This window comes from Amia ocellicauda, chromosome 9 (genome assembly GCF_036373705.1).
Source record: "Amia ocellicauda isolate fAmiCal2 chromosome 9, fAmiCal2.hap1, whole genome shotgun sequence".
Classification (NCBI taxonomy): domain Eukaryota; kingdom Metazoa; phylum Chordata; class Actinopteri; order Amiiformes; family Amiidae; genus Amia; species Amia ocellicauda.
The window spans coordinates 42,798,371-42,815,713 of NC_089858.1; the positions used below are offsets into that span (position 1 = coordinate 42,798,371).

Sequence of the window (17,343 nt, forward strand, 5' to 3'; positions counted from 1 at the left end):
TAAACGTTTGTGCTGCTTTGGTTTTGAAGATATTAACATTTATTTATTTTCGGCGAGTGACGTCAACCCCCCCACAACAACAGAATCAAACCAAACATTTGTGCTACGTTTTTGCGGTTTGCGCCGTTTAAACTAATGTTTCAGCTATTCTAATATTAAAGATATATTAAAATTAAATTATAATTAATGTAATTAATGCTGAAACCCCTATTGCATATGAATAACAAAAACAGTAGGCTACAGTCCTAGTACTAACAGGATCCAAAAACAGGATCGGATCTGGGCTCACTAGATCCGGATCATGAAAAGGCTTTGTACGAAGCAGATCAAGATCCGGCGGCACTGATGCGATCTGTGTGATCTGACTGCTGTTGTATCCAAACGCGGCTCTGCAGCTACAGTGAAAGAGTGCAGGGGCATTTCTAGGCATAGGCAATCTAGGCGGTCGCCTAGGGCGCCACCTGCGGGGGGGGGTGCCGATTGGGATAAACAATATATACACCCCCCCCCCCAATTTTTTTTTAAAAAATGAATCAATATATATGTATTTTTAATTATTATAAAAACTGTGTTTTCCTTAAAAAAAGGAAGGGCGGGGGAGGGGGGCTGTTGACAAATTACAACAGTGGAATTCATCATAAAAAGACTGGAGAGATGGTGTTGAGGGAGGTGGGGCAGGTGTGGACTGGGGTTAGTCGAGTGCGCGCAGTTGAGTTTATCCAGTGAAAAGTTTCTGACTGCTGTCTGACGCTGCTCTCATGAAAAGACTAAAGTCATCGGGGGCAAAATATAGAAAGAAGAGGAGGAGGAAGAAAAAAGACGTATAGTGGTATGTTTATTATGGACATTTTTAAAAGCATCTGTCTGTCTCTGGTTTTAGCTATTTGAAATGTAGCACGCTAAAGTCACACTACACAATTTGTAGAAATCCGACCCGAGTTTGTGAACGGTGGGCAGCTCACACTTAACGACTATTTTGCACTGATTTACGTCTTTTGCGTCTTGAAGGAGCGCACACTACCCGACCACTTAAGTACAGGGGGACGCAATTCACGACTGATCTGAAATCCTCGTCGTGCCGATCTGTGTCACAGCCTCCAAATTTCCTACATCTCGCAGAAATACGCGTGATCCACACAGCAAAGAGATCAGCAAACACGGACATGGACATTTACAGGTCACGTTCGTAAAGGGCAGATGTCCGCAGTTATGCACAACAAGAACACGGCCACAAACTGCTGTTGCTGTTCGTGTTCGTGTGTCGGACAAACGCACAAAGCGGAGAGAAAAGAGGATGTGTGTGAAGACATGGCCGTGAGAGCTTCACTGTGAGAGCTGCAGCTGAGCAACAGTCACAGGCTCTATCCATCCCACAGTGTGAGCATTGCATTGTAGGGATCAATATTTAGCGCAGACCTGGGTCAATTACAGATACTAATTGGTATTTTAAAGTATTATTTTCCCTGTATCAGAGTATTTTTAAATAACCTATGCCGAAACAACCATTGGTATTTGAAGTATTTTAATAAATACGTATGAAAATGTTATTCTCCTGTCATGTTTATTCTTCCTGTTTCTTTTCTCTTCTTCAGTGAGCTCAGCTCTCATTGGCTGCTGATCACGTCACTCTCCTCGACCCATGCCGATCCAGTCGTAAATATTAAACATGTTTAATAAAATCGTAGCGACTCCGACAAGCTATCGGCATCGGGACGCACCCCGACCAGGCTGCCTGTCGGGCTCAAATCAGGTTTAAAATCGTGTAGTGTGACCCCAGCATAAGCTAGCTAACTAGCTAAACCTGAACTAGAGTAGCAGTAAATGCATAGCATGTGCCAGGCAGTGGGCAAAGGGTGGAAGTGGCACCTTAAAAATCGCTACAACTGCTCCTGTTACGGTAGCTTCTGCAGAGAGGAGCTCCTCAAAATTATGCTGGGGTCCTACTACACGATTTTGAGCCCGATTTGGCCCTCATGACAGATCGGCACTGCTCATCATGACGAGCTGCCTGGTGGGGCGCGTCCCGCCACCGATGGTCGTGTAGTGAGAGATGGGCTGTGATGCCATGAGGTGCATTAGTAAATATTGTGTTTTTATGTTGTCTTTATTTATTATTATCTGATCCGTTTAGTACAAAACAATTGAGATCAACATCAAAATCGGAGCGTGGATGCCGTTAGTTTTATGAAGGTTGTATTATTCACTCTTTCACTGTAGCTGTAGAGCCGCGTTCAGATACAACAGGAGTCAGGCAGCTGGTTTAACAGGAGACTCATAGTCACCGCAGTGCTGCGTAACACCCGGATCACACACTCAGTGCCCCCGGATCTTGATCCGCTTCGTACAAAACCTTTTCATGATCCGGATCTAGTGAGCCTGGATCCAATCCTGTTTTTGGATACCGTTTTTTGATCCTGTTAGTACTAGGACTGTAGCCTACTGTGTTTGTTATTCATATGCAATAAGGGCTTCAGCAAAAATAATGTAATTACAATTTAATTTAGTTATTTCTTTAATATTAGAATAGCTGAAACATTAGTTTAAACAGCACAAACCGGCACAAACGTAGCACAAACGAAATGTTTGGTTTGATTCTGATGTTGTGGGGGGGCTGAGTGACGTCACTCATCTAATAAAAAATCACAATTAATGTTAAAACCATAATAGTTCAAACATTAATTTAAATGTCACAAACTGGCACAAACTTAGCACAAACGAAAAAGGTATGTTTGGTTTGATTCTGTTGTTGTGGGGAGGCTGAGTGACATCACTCGCCGAAAATAAATAAATGTTAATATCTTCAAAACCAAAGCAGCACAAATGTTTATTTCAACGACACAAACAAATTATATGGAATTTATCGTTTGTGCTGTAGGTGGGGGGTGGGGGGTGGGGGGTATGGGGGGAGGCAACTTCACGGAGCTACCTGTACATCATAGCAGTTTATTTTTATTAGATTAGAATTGATTAGAATAAAGTTCCTAAGTTTTCTATTAGCAGGTGGGTCAAAGTTTTGATTTAATCCCAGCCTCTCTTTCATGTTTAGTTAGAAGTTACTTTCTTCAAATTTTTTATGTAAATCCCATGATGTACGGTTATGTACTTTGCTATTAGCAGCTGGTGAAATTTGTATTTAATCCCTCCCAACAACACAGTGGGAGTGGTCCAATTTTCGCCATTTAGTTTTAAACCACGTCACAGGCGCTGCTCCAGGTTTATTCACAGCCTCTGTAGCTGTGTGTTCAGTGGAAATAACTGTTTATTGCTACAGTAACCTCAATAAAGGTGTAAAGTGCAGGTAACAAATTACATCTTGCACCCAACATCCACACAAAACAAACGTTGCTCGTGCAAAGAGATGAAATATGTTGTTATTGAATGTAATTTTATATTATGTTTTGTTCAGCAATGTGTTCGTTTGGGTTATGTTTTTTACATATTTATTTGTTTAATTCACTAGTTCGTTTACCCTGCTGTTGCTTTGTTCATTGTTCTGAAAACTATTTGATGTCTTAAAAAAAACACATCTTTCGTGGGAGTAGTGCCTACTATCGAGTAAACATTAATCCTCACTCGTACACACTACAAAGTTATGTATATTCAGCCTATATCATATATAAGGGAATGTTTCCATGCATGATACATTTGGCATTAGTTCCACAAAGTGGAAGTGATAACTATACATGTCACATTGACACACACACAATACATGAAGCAGGCTCATGGGCGGTCGGATCGCACATACACACACACACAGCTGGACATATTAAAGGTGTACTGTAAAGAGTATTTATGTATGGAAATGCAATTTAGGGTGCTATGGCAATTTTGAAAAAAATGAATGCAGATGGAGCTTCTCGCTCAGGATTCGAAACGCGCACCTCAGGCACTCCAATACTGTGTTACACCCACTAGGCCAATCTGGTAAACATTGAAGCAGGTGGCTTAACACTGTACTTATTTATTCGTTGGGTTTTGTTACTTGTAATAAGAACATAAGAAAGTTTACAAAGGAGAGGAGGCCATTCGACCCATTGTGCTCGTTTGGTGTCCATTAATAACTAAGTGATTCAAGGATCCTATCCAGTCTATTTTTAAATGTTCCCATGTTTTCAGCTTCACCCACATCGCTGGGGAGTTTGTTCCAGATTGTGACAACTCTCTGTGTGAAGAAGTGTCTCCTGTTTCTGTCTTGAATGCCTTGAAGGCCGATTTCCATTTGTGTCCCTGCTGATCTGGAAAAGCTCCTCTGGTTTGATGTGGTCGATGCCCTTCATGATTTTGAAGACTTGAGGAGTCCACATAAACTCCTAGGTCTTTCTCATGCATTACTTCTTCCAGTTCTGTTCCTCCCATAGTGTAATTATAGTGGACATTTTTAGTGCCTGCATGTAATACCTTGCACCGTCCACATTGAATTTCATCTGCTAGGTGTGGGCCCACAACTGAATATTATCTAATGTCCTCATAATACAAGTTATGTTCACTGAGCTAAAACTACTCAAAACATATTTGCGCTCCACTATGACAGAAGAAAGCTTTTATGGGTTTGCGCATCTGTACATAAATAAGAACCTCAAAGTAATTGGTTTTAATCTGCACCACCTACACATAACCCAGCTAACACACAATGTTGCCACAACGTTGTAGCAATGTAAATGTATTATACACTCAGAAAGATCTGATAAGAAGGAATCCATTTTTAAGACATGAAAGGAAGAAAGCAAGAGCAGAATAAACGAGTTAAACAAGTCATGAAATGAAAACGAAACGAACACTGACACATTAACAAAACACAATATAAAATGACATTCAATATCAACATATTTTCTCTCTGTGCACGAATAAGCAACATTTCATTTATGTGGATGTTGGGCGCAACATCTAATGTATTCTTACGCACACTGTACACCACTTATTTCCACTGGACACACAGAGCTGCGGAGGCTGTGACTGAACCAGCAGCTGCGCTTTCTCTCCACTTTGCCTTAACCGCGAGAGGTTTTAGACAACTCCGAAGTTGTCTAAAAGTAGGGGACCTGCGAGAAAACACCCTGAAAATGTTCTTGCAGGTCCCCTACTTTCATATTGTCTTGATTTAATACAGCAAAAATGTAACCACTCCCACTGTATGGTTGGGCAGGATTAACTACAATTTTAACCAGCCGCTAATAGCAAACTACACAACTGTACATCATGGGATTTACTTTGATGTTGTAGGAGTGACGGAAACATGGCTTACAGAAAACTATGGGGATGAATACAAGTTGGAAGGATACACACAGTTTAGGAGAGACAGGCAAAATAGAAGAGGGGGTGGGGTAGCATTATATGTGAGAAATTACATTGAGGCAGAAGAACTCAAATTAGATCCCAGTAACGGAACAGAATCTTTGTGGGTGAAACTTTTGGACAACAGATCTGGAAGATTAGTGGTAGGAGTGTGTTACAGACCACCCAACTCAGATATTCAGCAATATGTTGCATTGTATAGTGTAATCAGGACTGCATGTAGCAAGGATGGAACCAACTAGGGAGAATGCATGCATTGACTTGATCTTTTCAAATGACCAGGATAGAGTCAGGGACAATAGTTAGAGAACCAATGGCAAATTTGATCACAATATGGTTCGCTTTGAGGCATTCTTTCAAAAAACAAGGTCCAAGTCTAAAATAATGGTCTACAATTTCAGAAAAGCAAACCTTGAAGGTATGAGGTGGCACTTAGAAGAGGTAGGCTGGAGCACACTGGATACAGATTCAGTTGAAAATGGATGGTTATATTTTAAGAATATACTACTTGAGGCTCAGGAGAAATTTGTACCAAAACTTAGGAAATTGAGGACCAACAAACATTGGCCAAAATGGTTTTATAGAAGTATGCAAACAAATATCAAGAGGAAGAAAATGTTGTATAGCACATACAAAAGGGACGGAGATGAAACAAAATACATAGAATATGTTGAGCCACAAAGAGATCTTAAGAAAGGGATCAGGAAAGCAAAGAGGGAAATAGAAAGAAACGTAGCTATTGGAGCTAAAACTAATGCAAAGAGCTTTTTTCAATACTATAACAGCAAGAGGTCAATAAAGGAGGAAGTGAAACAGATAAAGGGCAAAAATGGAAGTATCTTGGAAAACGAACAAGATGTGGCAAATGTTCTAAATGAGTATTTCACAGAGGTTTTTACAGAAGAAAAGACAGATAACATGCCACAGGTTAACAATCAGTTCAGGCAAATCCTAGGAGAGATCAGGATAAATGAGGAGGAGGGACTAGCAGAATTAAAAACAAACAAATCACCTGGGCCAGATGGTATATTTCCAACAGTACTTAAAGAAATGAGGGAAATGATTTATAGGCCTCTAACTCAAATATTCCAAATGACACTTAGAACAGGGGATGTGCCAACTGACTGGAAGACAGCAAATGTCATACCAATCCACAAGAAAGGGGACAAAACTGAGCCAGGAAATTACAGACCAATCAGTCTCACCTGCATCACTTGTAAAATGTTGGTAAAAATTATTAGACAGAAAATAGAGGAGCATCTTAATGAAAACCATATTCTTGGAGATAGTCAACATGGGTTTACTAATTTATTAGAATTTTTTTAACATGCAACTGCAGCTGTAGATCACGTGAAAGCATATGTTATGATATACTTAGATTTTCAATAAGCTTTTGATAAGGGTCCACAAGACTGATCCTCAAATTGGAAGCTGTAGGCATTCAGGGTAACGTAAGTAGATGGATTATGAACTGGCTGATCTGGACTCTGGGATAGTTAGCAAACTTGTCAAATTTGCAGATGATCCTAAAATAGGTGGCTCAGCAGACACAATCTCGGCAGCACAAGTTATTAAAAAGGGACTTAGATAACATTCAGTTGTGGGCCGACACCTGGCAGATGAAATTCAATGTGGACAAGTGCAAGGTAACACATGCAGGTAACAAAAATGTCCACTATAATTACACTATGGGAGGAATAGAACTAGATGAAGTATTGCATGAGAAAGACCTAGGAGTCTATGTGGACTCCTCACTTTCTCCATCCAAACAGTGTGGGGAAGCAATAAAAAAGGCAAACAGGATGTTAGGGTATATTGTCAAAAAGTGTAGAATTTAAAAAAGGGCAGTAATGTTAAGACTGTACAATGTGCTAGTTAGACCTCATCTGGAATACTGTGTACAGTTCTGGGCACCACACAAGAAAGATATCGCTGCTCTAGAGGCAGTTCAGAGGAGAGCAACCAGACTTATTCCAGGTCTGAAGGGAATGTCCTACTCGGAGAGACTGAGGGAACTGAACCTTTTCACCCTGGAACATTGGAGACTATGTGGGGACTTGATCTTCAAAACTATGAAAGGCATCTACCACATCAAACCAGAGGAGCTTTTCCAGATCAGCAGGGACACACGCACCCGGGGACACAAATGGAAATTGGGCTTCAAGGCATTCAAAATGGAAAACAGGAGACACTTCTTTTCACAGAGAGTAGTCACAATCTGGAACAAACTCCCCAACAATGTGGTAGAAGCTGAAAATTTGGGAACATTTAAAAATAGACTGGATAGGATCCTTGGATCACTTGGTTATTTAATGGACATCAAACGAGCACGATGGGTCGAATGGCCTCCTCTTGTTTGTAAACTTTCTTATGTTCTTATGTTCTATTAGCGGGTAGGTCAAAATTTTGATTTAATCTGGCCCTTAATACCACAAAAGTTTAGCAGCGCGATATCCATTCGCAGATATGCTGCTAATGCGATTTTTAATAATCAACGTTATCGATTTTTCTGATATGTTGCAGCCCTACAAAAACTTTTGTATCTTGCTCTTGCAATTGTATTTAATCGTAATATAATAATACTGTGTTCCAAAACATCTTCAAAATGCCAGCATACCAAATTGTCCTGCCAGAGCTGCTTTCTAAGAGCCGTTGAACTTTCGTGGATGTACCAAGAGCCTGTACTGAGATCAAGCCCGAAAGCAGCCGTGTGCCCTTATTATATCGTCCAAATAAAAATCTTTCTAGTTTAGCCAATACTACTGATTTGATCATGAGAATTTTGCTTATATAATTGCAATTTATGATTATTTAACAAGTGATAAACACACCGACTTTACCCTATTAATAATGACAAGCACAAGAAGATGAATACTTAGCAATACAACTGTGTAATGAGTCTTTATTTGTTGTAGTTATTGCAGTGCATCAGGAATTAATTTATCAACGGTGTAAGTAATGTCATTTACGATTATGTGTTAATGTTTTTCCGTTTAGGCAACTTTAAAATCCCCTCCTGGCTCAAAGTGTCGTGGTGAACATGGAGCATATAAATAGCTTAGTAATACATTTGAAAACAGTAATAAAAGAAATAGCCATAAAACATGAATGTATATGTGTGTATTTATGTATTTGATTTGCTGAACAACAGTACCTACAAATATGTCAGTCCAGCACTGTGACTGTTCCGCTGTCCTCCACCAGAGGTCACTGACATGCCAGGTTCCTTCCCCGATCCTTTTTCAATCTCGTCTTTCCCCTCATTATTGCATTATTGCCCAAGTGGTTATCTATCAATTATCTCACACCTGTCTCCAGTTACCTCTACCCTCACTTTAGTATTGATACACCTCTGTTACTTCCATTCTCTGCAAAGTTTTGCCTTGCCTTCATTGCAGCATCTCCGAGCCTTTGTTTTCCAAGTTTAGATCCCCTGTTTATGACCACAGCTTTCCCTACCATGACTTAGCCTTTTGGATATTCCCCTATAGTGTTGTTTGCCCAATCGCCTGACATCTTGCTCGTTTACTTACCTCAGTTCTCGGATATCCTTGATAACAGTGTTAGCCGGCCCCAAACCTTTCACCTGTTCTCTGACTCTGTCTCCAGCCCCGCACCTGGATCCCTTATCCCTGGCCTCTGGCGTAACAGAAAACTTCTCCATAAAAGACATGGATCCAGCGGGGCAACCCGATCTACATGCAGCCTTGTCGACATAAGACGCCATGCTTGAGGATCATGCCACCAAACTGAGCCAAGTTAAAGCCACCCTTGACAGGATACTGCGATGGCTTCCTCCACCCCCTGCTCCATCGGCATCATCACCTCCTCCTTTGGCAATCCCTGTAGCAGTCACCTCTGCTGTATATTTAACTATCCCGGAAAAATACGACAGCTCACCCGTGCAATGTGAAGGATTCCTGCTACAGTGTTTACTTTATTTTGCTCATCAGCTTGCTTCGTTCCCCAATGATGCAGCAAAACTCGCCTTTGTGATTACCCTACTTACCGGGAAAGCCAAAAAATAGGGTGTGGCTGTGTGGTCTCTGCAAGGAGTGGTCATTCGTTCCCAGTCATCCTTTCTGGATCATTTTAAAGATGTTTTCAATCACCCCGCACAGGGAAGGGATGCCGGAGAACAACTCCTCACCCTACGCCAGGGTGCTTCTCCCAGTGCCTTTCTTTGCCATGTAGAGCCATGCACATTGAAAGTCCTATACTTTCCATGCCTCCTGAAATCCCTCCAGAGTATAGAGACCTGGCACCTGTTTTTATCAAGAACCAAGCCTCCAAACTACCCCCTCACCAACCCTGGGATTGCACAATTGATCTCATCTCTCCTACGGGGTCGTATTTATTCCCTCTCTATACCAGAGACACAGGCTATGGAGGATTACATTACTGAAGCATTGGCATTAGGGATTATCAAACTATCCATGTCTCCGGCTGCTGCCAGCTTCTTCTTTGTCGAAAAAGAAGGACGGAGGATTGAGACCTTGTATTGACTACCTTTCTTAACAAGATCTTAACAAGATCACAGTGAAATATCGGTAACCCTCTCCCCTTGGTCCCTGCAGCCCTGGAACAAGTCAAAGGAGCCAGATTCTTTACGAAACTTGATTTGCGCAGTGCATATAACCTCATCCGTATCAGAGAAAGGGATGAGTGGAAGATGCATTATCCAGCCTTTACGACACACACACCAGTTCACCTCCATTGGAACCCATTATATCTCCCAATTGCATTGTGGCTCCCATCAGGTGGGAAATCATGGATTAAATTCAGCAAGCAACTGCTCAGGAACCTTCACCTCCCTAATGTCCTGCTACCAAAGTGTATGTACCCACCTCTGTGTGCCCTTCACTCCTTCTATGGATACATTCTTCTCTTGCATCTGGACACCCCGGAGTCAGATGTACTCTCTCCCTTGTTCGGAATCAATTCTGGTGGCCTTCCATGATTTCTGATGTCTCCGCCTTTGTTAGCGCCTGTACTGTATGCGCCCAGTCGAAACCGTCTCGTCAAGTGCCAGCTGGTCTTCTTGAACCCCTTCCTATTCCTAATCGACCTCGGTCTCATATCGCAATCGATTTCCTTACCGATCTTCCTAATTCCCATGGTTTTACTACTATTCTCATGGTGATAGACTGTTTTTCCAAAGCATGCCGTCTTATTCCGTTTAAATGCCTACTGACCGCCTTGGACACTGCAGAAGCCCTCTTTTCTCACGTCTTCCGGATTTTCGGACTGCCCGAGGATGTTGTATCTGACAGGGGATCTTAATTCACATCCCGTGTATGGTTGGCTTTTTTCAAGCTTTTGAATGTCAATGTCAGCCTCTCTTCGGGATACCATCCTCAGTCAAATGGCCAAACAGAGAGGCTCCATCAAGACATAGGCAGGTTTTTACGGTCCTATTGCAGCTATTCCCAGTCTGAATGGAGACGTTTTCTCCCATGGGCGGAATATGCACAGAACTCTTTAACAGGGTTCCCGCGGCTCTTTAAAAAGTCTTAAAAGGTCTTAAAATAAAAACTGGGAAATTAAGGTCATAAATTGTCTTAAATTTACCATAAATTTGCTGTAGCATGCCAGGTGCCCCTCTGCCACTTCCTGGAGAGGCCCAGCTTTGCTCAGTGGCATGTCTGAGGGACCTGAATAACTCAGGGAAAATAGAATCTCAATGTTCTCCTGGGTCAGTTTGCAAAAAAGGTGCATTATTTCAGTGTTATGTATACAATGCATATTTCAATACCTAAGGCTTTGAAGAGCATGTTCTAAGTGTCAAAACTGTTCACTATTACTGTGTGGGGTGTGAAATCAATAATAATAAAAAAAAATGATTTCACTCAGATATTGTCTTATAAGTACATTATGCATGAAAAAAGCATTTAGCAGTGGTTGTTCTGAAGAAATAGATATAAAACGCTGTGGTTTATAAGCAAATGCATATTGTTTATCAGCTAGAATGTAAAAACTGGAAAAATTGGCTCAGTCCTCTGAGGGTTAACTTAGTATTGAGAGACTCCGCCATTAAAATAAGTTTTACGTTTGCATTATGTTAGCTAGCTACAGACGTTGATGTCTGGTTGCGTGTCATCTTTTCATTGTTTAGACATTTTTTGGGTCTTAAATTATATTTGTTGAGGTCTTAAAAAGGTCTTAAAAAGCATTGAATTTGACTTTAAAAATTGTGAAAGAACCCTGTTTAATTAACTCTTCTACAGGGCTTACACCTTTTCAGTGTGTTCTTGGATTTCAACCACCTCTGTTTCCGTGGTCTGGAGAAGTTTCCGATGGGCAGCCCATGTTCACCTGCAAAGAGCAGTTCGTTGCCAGAAGATACAGGCAGATTGCACATCAGTTCTAGCCAGTGCAGGATGTTTGGCTTTCTACAAGGGACATTCGGCTATGGCTCCCTTGCAAAAAATTGAGCCCTTGGGACATCGGGCCCTTCAAATTGATTCTCCAGGTTAAACCAGTCTCCTACCGTATTCAGTTGCCTCCACATTACCGGATTTCACCTACATTCCACGTCTCTCTTCTGAAACCGGCTTTATCCTCTCCATCTCCTCTCTCTGTCCCTTCTTCGGATCCACTACCGCTGCCCCCTCCTCTAGATCTGGAAGATGGTCCTGCATACGCCGTTCGAGCTCTCCTTTGCTCTTGTCGCAGGAATGGCCGGTTACAATACCTTGTGGACTGGGAGGGATACAGGCCAGAAGAGCGCTCTTGGGTACCCGCCTCTGACATTCTAGAGCCGACTCTCCTGCGGGACTTCCATCGTGAGCATCCCACGGCTCCTGCTCCTTGACCCTGTGGGAGAACCCGTCGTCGGGGGTCTCGGGCTGCAGGTGCAGCCCGTAGGGAGGGAGGCTCTGTCAGTCCAGCACTGTGACTGTTCAGCTATCCTCCACCAGAGATCACTGACATGCCAGGTTCCTTCCCCGATCCTTTTTCAATCTCGTCTTTCCCCTCATTATTGCATTATTGCCCAAGTGGTTATCTATCAATTATCTCACACCTGTCTCCAGTTACCTCTACCCTCCCTTTAGTATTTATACACCTCTGTTACTTCCATTCTCTGCAAAGTTTTGCCTTGCCTTCATTGCAGCATCTCCGAGCCTTTGTTTTCCAAGTTTAGATTCCCCATTTATGACCACAGCTTTCCCTACTACGACTTAGCCTTTTGGATATTCCCCTATAGTGTTGTTTCCCCGATCGCCTGACCTCTTGCTCGTTTATTTACCTTGGTTCTTGGATATCCTTGATAACAGTGTTAGCCGGCCCCAGACCTTTCGCCTGTTCTCTGACTCTGTCTCCAGCCCTGCACCAGGTTCCTTTATCCATGGCGTATTTTTATGAGTTCCATTTTTACCCAAGTAAAGATTTTCACTTGTTTTGCTTATGTATTTATAATGTATATCTGCAAAGCAACTGAGGGGTCAGATCAGAGAAAAGTTTAAAGGAAAATGTATTGGAACAACTGTCTGCTGACAGGACTTATTTGGTAATTTTTGTTATATCAGCAACATAAATATGCATTCCTCATATTGCTGGATTTCAGATTTTAAAAGTGCATTGTTAATGAATACGTATGTATGTATTTATTTGCTTATCAGAAAATAATTGTAAAATGTCAGAGAGTGCAGAGCACTGCTTCCTTGCATTCTCTAAAACAGGGGTTCCCAATGTCTGGTGATGGATGGCCAGTTTCCGGAGATTGCATGGGATGGGGGGCCGCAGTAGAAAATGAACCACCAATGAAAACGAAATATGTCCCAAATCATACTTTTAATTTCCTATACATTTCTGTTAGGGAACATTTATGAACGTTAATTGTTGTTTAAATTATTTTCCCCCAAATTACATGTGCAATTTGTAACAGAATTTTTTCAAAAAGTGTAAAAATATAGTAAAGGTTCAGAAAAGGAGTGGTTGAAGGTTGGTTTGGGAGGCTGCACCAAAAATCCTTGTGGGCCGTATTTGGCCCCCGGGCCGCACTTTGGGAACTACTACTCTAAAATAATTCTGAGCTACAATCCATATCCATTCATCAGTTTCAAACATGTTTGTGTATGCAGTGGAAAAACATGAATCTTTCTGGAGTACTGAAAATGTGACAAAATCCAAAACATTTTGTATTTTTTTTTTTTTTCAAATTTTTATGTACCAGAAAAAAACTCTATAATACATAAGCTTTACTATGTTTAACCTTACTTATGCACAAAATATTTTAAAACACCATTACATGAATGCCACATATTGATAATTATTGGGTGAGCATGGTCATTAGGGTCACTTTGAGTCAGGCCGCAATATTAAAGTTAATTTTAAACAGAAAGACAATATCATTGAAATTAGCCTTGCTAAACTGAAAACCGTTTCAATAAAATTAACTAATAATGGCTGATAACACATTTGTATCAATATTCATGTGTTTTTCCCCCATATAAATAATAAGAAATGTATTCATTTATTGTGAAGATGCTGATTTCCTGTAAAGAATGAAAAAAATAATTAGTAAAGGGTCAGTTGTTGTGTGGGCCTATTTATTCAGTTTTATTGCATATACTTACATAATAAAGAGATAATGTAACATGCCACAATTAAAACACTTGTTATAATTGTCAAAACATCAGTATAATTAATTATGACTGGAAATACAACTGACAGAGAATGTAGTGATTTTTTAACACAAACCTTGTTCTTGTTTTTGATGTGCTATACCTCCTTGGTCTTGGTCAAGTATTGGCTATATAAATCACAACAAGCATGGCAATTCAAGATGCATATACAAAATCACACATAGAAATACTAAGCACATTGCAGTAATTAATCTTTCCACTTAGACTCATACTCAGCTGTATAATTGGAAGAGGCCTGGGGAAATACATAAACTAGACAGATTTCCACACGGTCAGACTGACTCAATACACTGCCATGTCAGCATGTTATTGTGTCATTAAAAAGGTTGATTGGGTCATACTGGTATTACGTAATTATTAAATACAATCAGAGCAGCAAGATAAGAGGCGTTTGTGTTTTATTTTTATGAGTATTTATATTCCCTTTATTAAAATCCAAAATATCCTCCAAGCTTCTTTTATCAACTCCAGAAATATATTTTGGAAAAATATTTTGGAGGGGAAACTTTGGTTTCATTGGTGTATCCTAGAAAAAGGATACATGGGATTAAAACATGGAATAGTGCATTATGCTACTAAAAAGGGAAGATAAAATATGGTCTTGACAAAAGCAACAGGAAACAAGTGTGCAATTTATGGTTGCCTTTATATGGTTGCAAATTATGGTCATTTTTTCTCTGAACAAATAAATTACATTACAAAAAAGAAACATTTTGAATAAATAAAGTAGCAATGTTGAAAGTAACATTCGCATGATTTGCAAGTAATTTGCGTGTGTGTGTGGCAGGGTGAAGAGGGTGACAACACAGTAGTCTACAACACTCTGGGGTCAAACGTCTGCATGGGAGATCACAAGGTAACAGTTAGCAGATTATTTGTAATCTAAGCATTTATAGGTCTGTCCCACAGTGTGCTTGCAATTCTCTGATGAATCATCTGTAAATCTTAAAAGGTCTAATTGCTCACTCTTTCGGAAATAAAAGTGCTTTTTATTTCCATTATGTATAAACATACGCGTTTCATACTTTAATGTATAAAGTTTGTGTCATGTCCTTTGCAAAACAGAAGTATTAATATTACAAAATACAGCGATACACTCTATATACTGTATTGTCTTTAACAACATTGATCGATTCTGATTGGGACCGCTTGGTACCATTTTTGGACCACTACACCTCTGGTCTCAAGCATAAAGCTCAGAATACAGATGCTTTGTTGCAGAACCAGGCTCATCTGTCTCATTAATTCAAGTGAGTAGTAGATCAGTTAAGAATAGGTTTATGCATAGAGAGATTTTGGTTTTACCCATGTAAATGGCCAAAAAAATTAATAAAGTGAAATGCAAACAAAGATGTCAGTGTACACAACAGTTATGTGTTAGTGTTTAAAAAAATATAAATGGAAATATAGTTAAGAACGTGTCTGACAGGAGGGGGGGTGGAAGGGGGCATGACCCAAAAGTATAGGGGGGTGGGGGGCGCTAGCCCAAATGTTTGGGAACCTCTGAGTTAAAACTATCTTGTTTTCAATATTATACCATACCATTCTTCTTTCAACATTTATCTACTTATCTTCCTACCACAACAGTTAGGTAACTGATCCTAACTCCTTGTTTTTCCCATTTCCAGCCTGTGTTCTTGTTCTTTGCATTAAAAACAAATGGACACTGAGAACACATCCTGGAGAGCACTGAAAGGTAATGTGCGACTTACAATGTCAATGTATTGTCACCAGTCTTGGTTCTTGTTATTACCACTGAGGTTTGAGTAGAATGAGAGAACAGACTCTTCTGCAACTTTTCGTGTTCGCACTTTGTGAACATTTTTGATTTAATCCTGTCCCAAATGCAATTTTTGAATTATACTAAGGCTGTTGATTAATTTAAGTTTAACAGGTTATAGTAACTTAATTATTAGGTGTAAGTTATTGGAATTGCTCTTGCTAACATTTTGTTAGTTTGTTTATAGTTTTATATTTATCTGCCTGTTTTTGTCATTTGATATTGGTTAATCAACTTATCAGTGTAAATCTGGTTCAGAACCATTAAAAAGTAAAAAATAAAAAATAAAAACAAATCTCCTAAATTATCATATACAGCTCTGGAAAAAAATAAGAGACCACTCCAAGTTCAGAAATCAATGTTCAAAGTGGTCTTAATTTTTTCCAGAGCTGTATATTGGATGTGTTTGTACTGGCAGGCTTTATATTCTTGATCTTGCATTTTTTTACAGGTGAACCACCAACTTTTAAGCAAGAGTTGTGGGAGCATATGTTGCATCACTGGTCATGAATAGCTATGGATTTAACAGCAAATTGGAACTATATTGGTATCCCTCTATTTTAAGGGAATAACAGCCAAACAGCTTGAGAACACAGTCTGTAATATTATGGCATACAGTGAGGGAAAAAAGTATTTGATCCCCTGCTGATTTTGTACGTTTGCCCACTGACAAAGAAATTATCAGTCTATAATTTTAATGGTAGGTGTATTTTAACAGTGAGAGACAGAATAACAACAAAAAAATCCAGAAAAACGCATTTCAAAAAAGTTATAAATTGATTTGCATGTTAATGAGGGAAATAAGTATTTTACCCCTTCGACTTAGTACTTGGTGGCAAAACCCTTGTTGGCAATCATAGAGGTCAGATGTTTCTTGTAGTTGGCCACCAGGTTTGCACACATCTCAGGAGGGATTTTGTCGCACTCCTCTTTGCAGATCCTTTCCAAGTCATTAAGGTTTCGAGGCTGACGTTTGGCAACTCGGACCTTCAGCTCCCTCCACAGATTTTCTATGGGATTATGGTCTGGAGACTGGCTAGGCCACTCCAGGACCTTAATGTGCTTCTTCTTGAGCCACTCCTTTGTTGCCTTGGCTATGTGTTTTGGGTCATTGTCATGCTGGAATAACCATCCACGACCCATTTTCAATGCCCTGGCTGAGGGAAGGAGGTTCTCACCCAAGATTTGATGGTACATGGCCCCGTCCATCGTCCCTTTGATGCAGTGCAGTTGTCCTGTCCCCTTAGCAGAAAAACACCCCCAAAGCATAATGTTTCCACCTCCATGTTTGACGGTGGGGGTGGTGTTCTTGGGGTCATAGGTAGCATTCCTCCTCCTCCAAACACAGCGAGTTGAGTTGATGCCAAAGAGCTCGATTTTGGTCTCATCTGACCACAACACTTTCACCCAGTTCTCCTCTGAATCATTCAGATGTTCATTGGCAAACTTCAGACGGGCCTGTACATGTGCTTTCTTGAGCAGGGGGACCTTGCGGTCGCTGCAGGATTTCAGTCCTTCACGGCATAGTGTGTTACCAATTGTTTTCTTGGTGACTATGGTCCCAGCTGCCTTGAGATCATTAACAAGATCCTCCCGTGTAGTTCTGGTCTGATTCCTCACCGT

The 17,343-nt window shown here is 40.5% G+C and overlaps 1 protein-coding gene across 2 annotated transcripts in view; it reads left to right on the top strand.

Moving 5' to 3' along the window:
- Positions 1 to 16,339, top strand: part of inpp5l (inositol polyphosphate-5-phosphatase L) — an 86,902-nt gene extending 70,563 nt beyond the window's left edge. For both annotated transcript variants that reach the window (XM_066714549.1, XM_066714550.1), the window contains 3 exons: positions 14,728 to 14,796; positions 15,569 to 15,636; positions 16,172 to 16,339. In XM_066714549.1, coding sequence (XP_066570646.1) covers positions 14,728 to 14,796; positions 15,569 to 15,610 — 111 coding nt within the window. In that variant the 3' untranslated portion in view covers positions 15,611 to 15,636; positions 16,172 to 16,339. The remainder of the gene's footprint in view (positions 1 to 14,727; positions 14,797 to 15,568; positions 15,637 to 16,171) is intronic.
- The last annotated feature ends 1,004 nt before the right edge of the window (positions 16,340 to 17,343 follow it).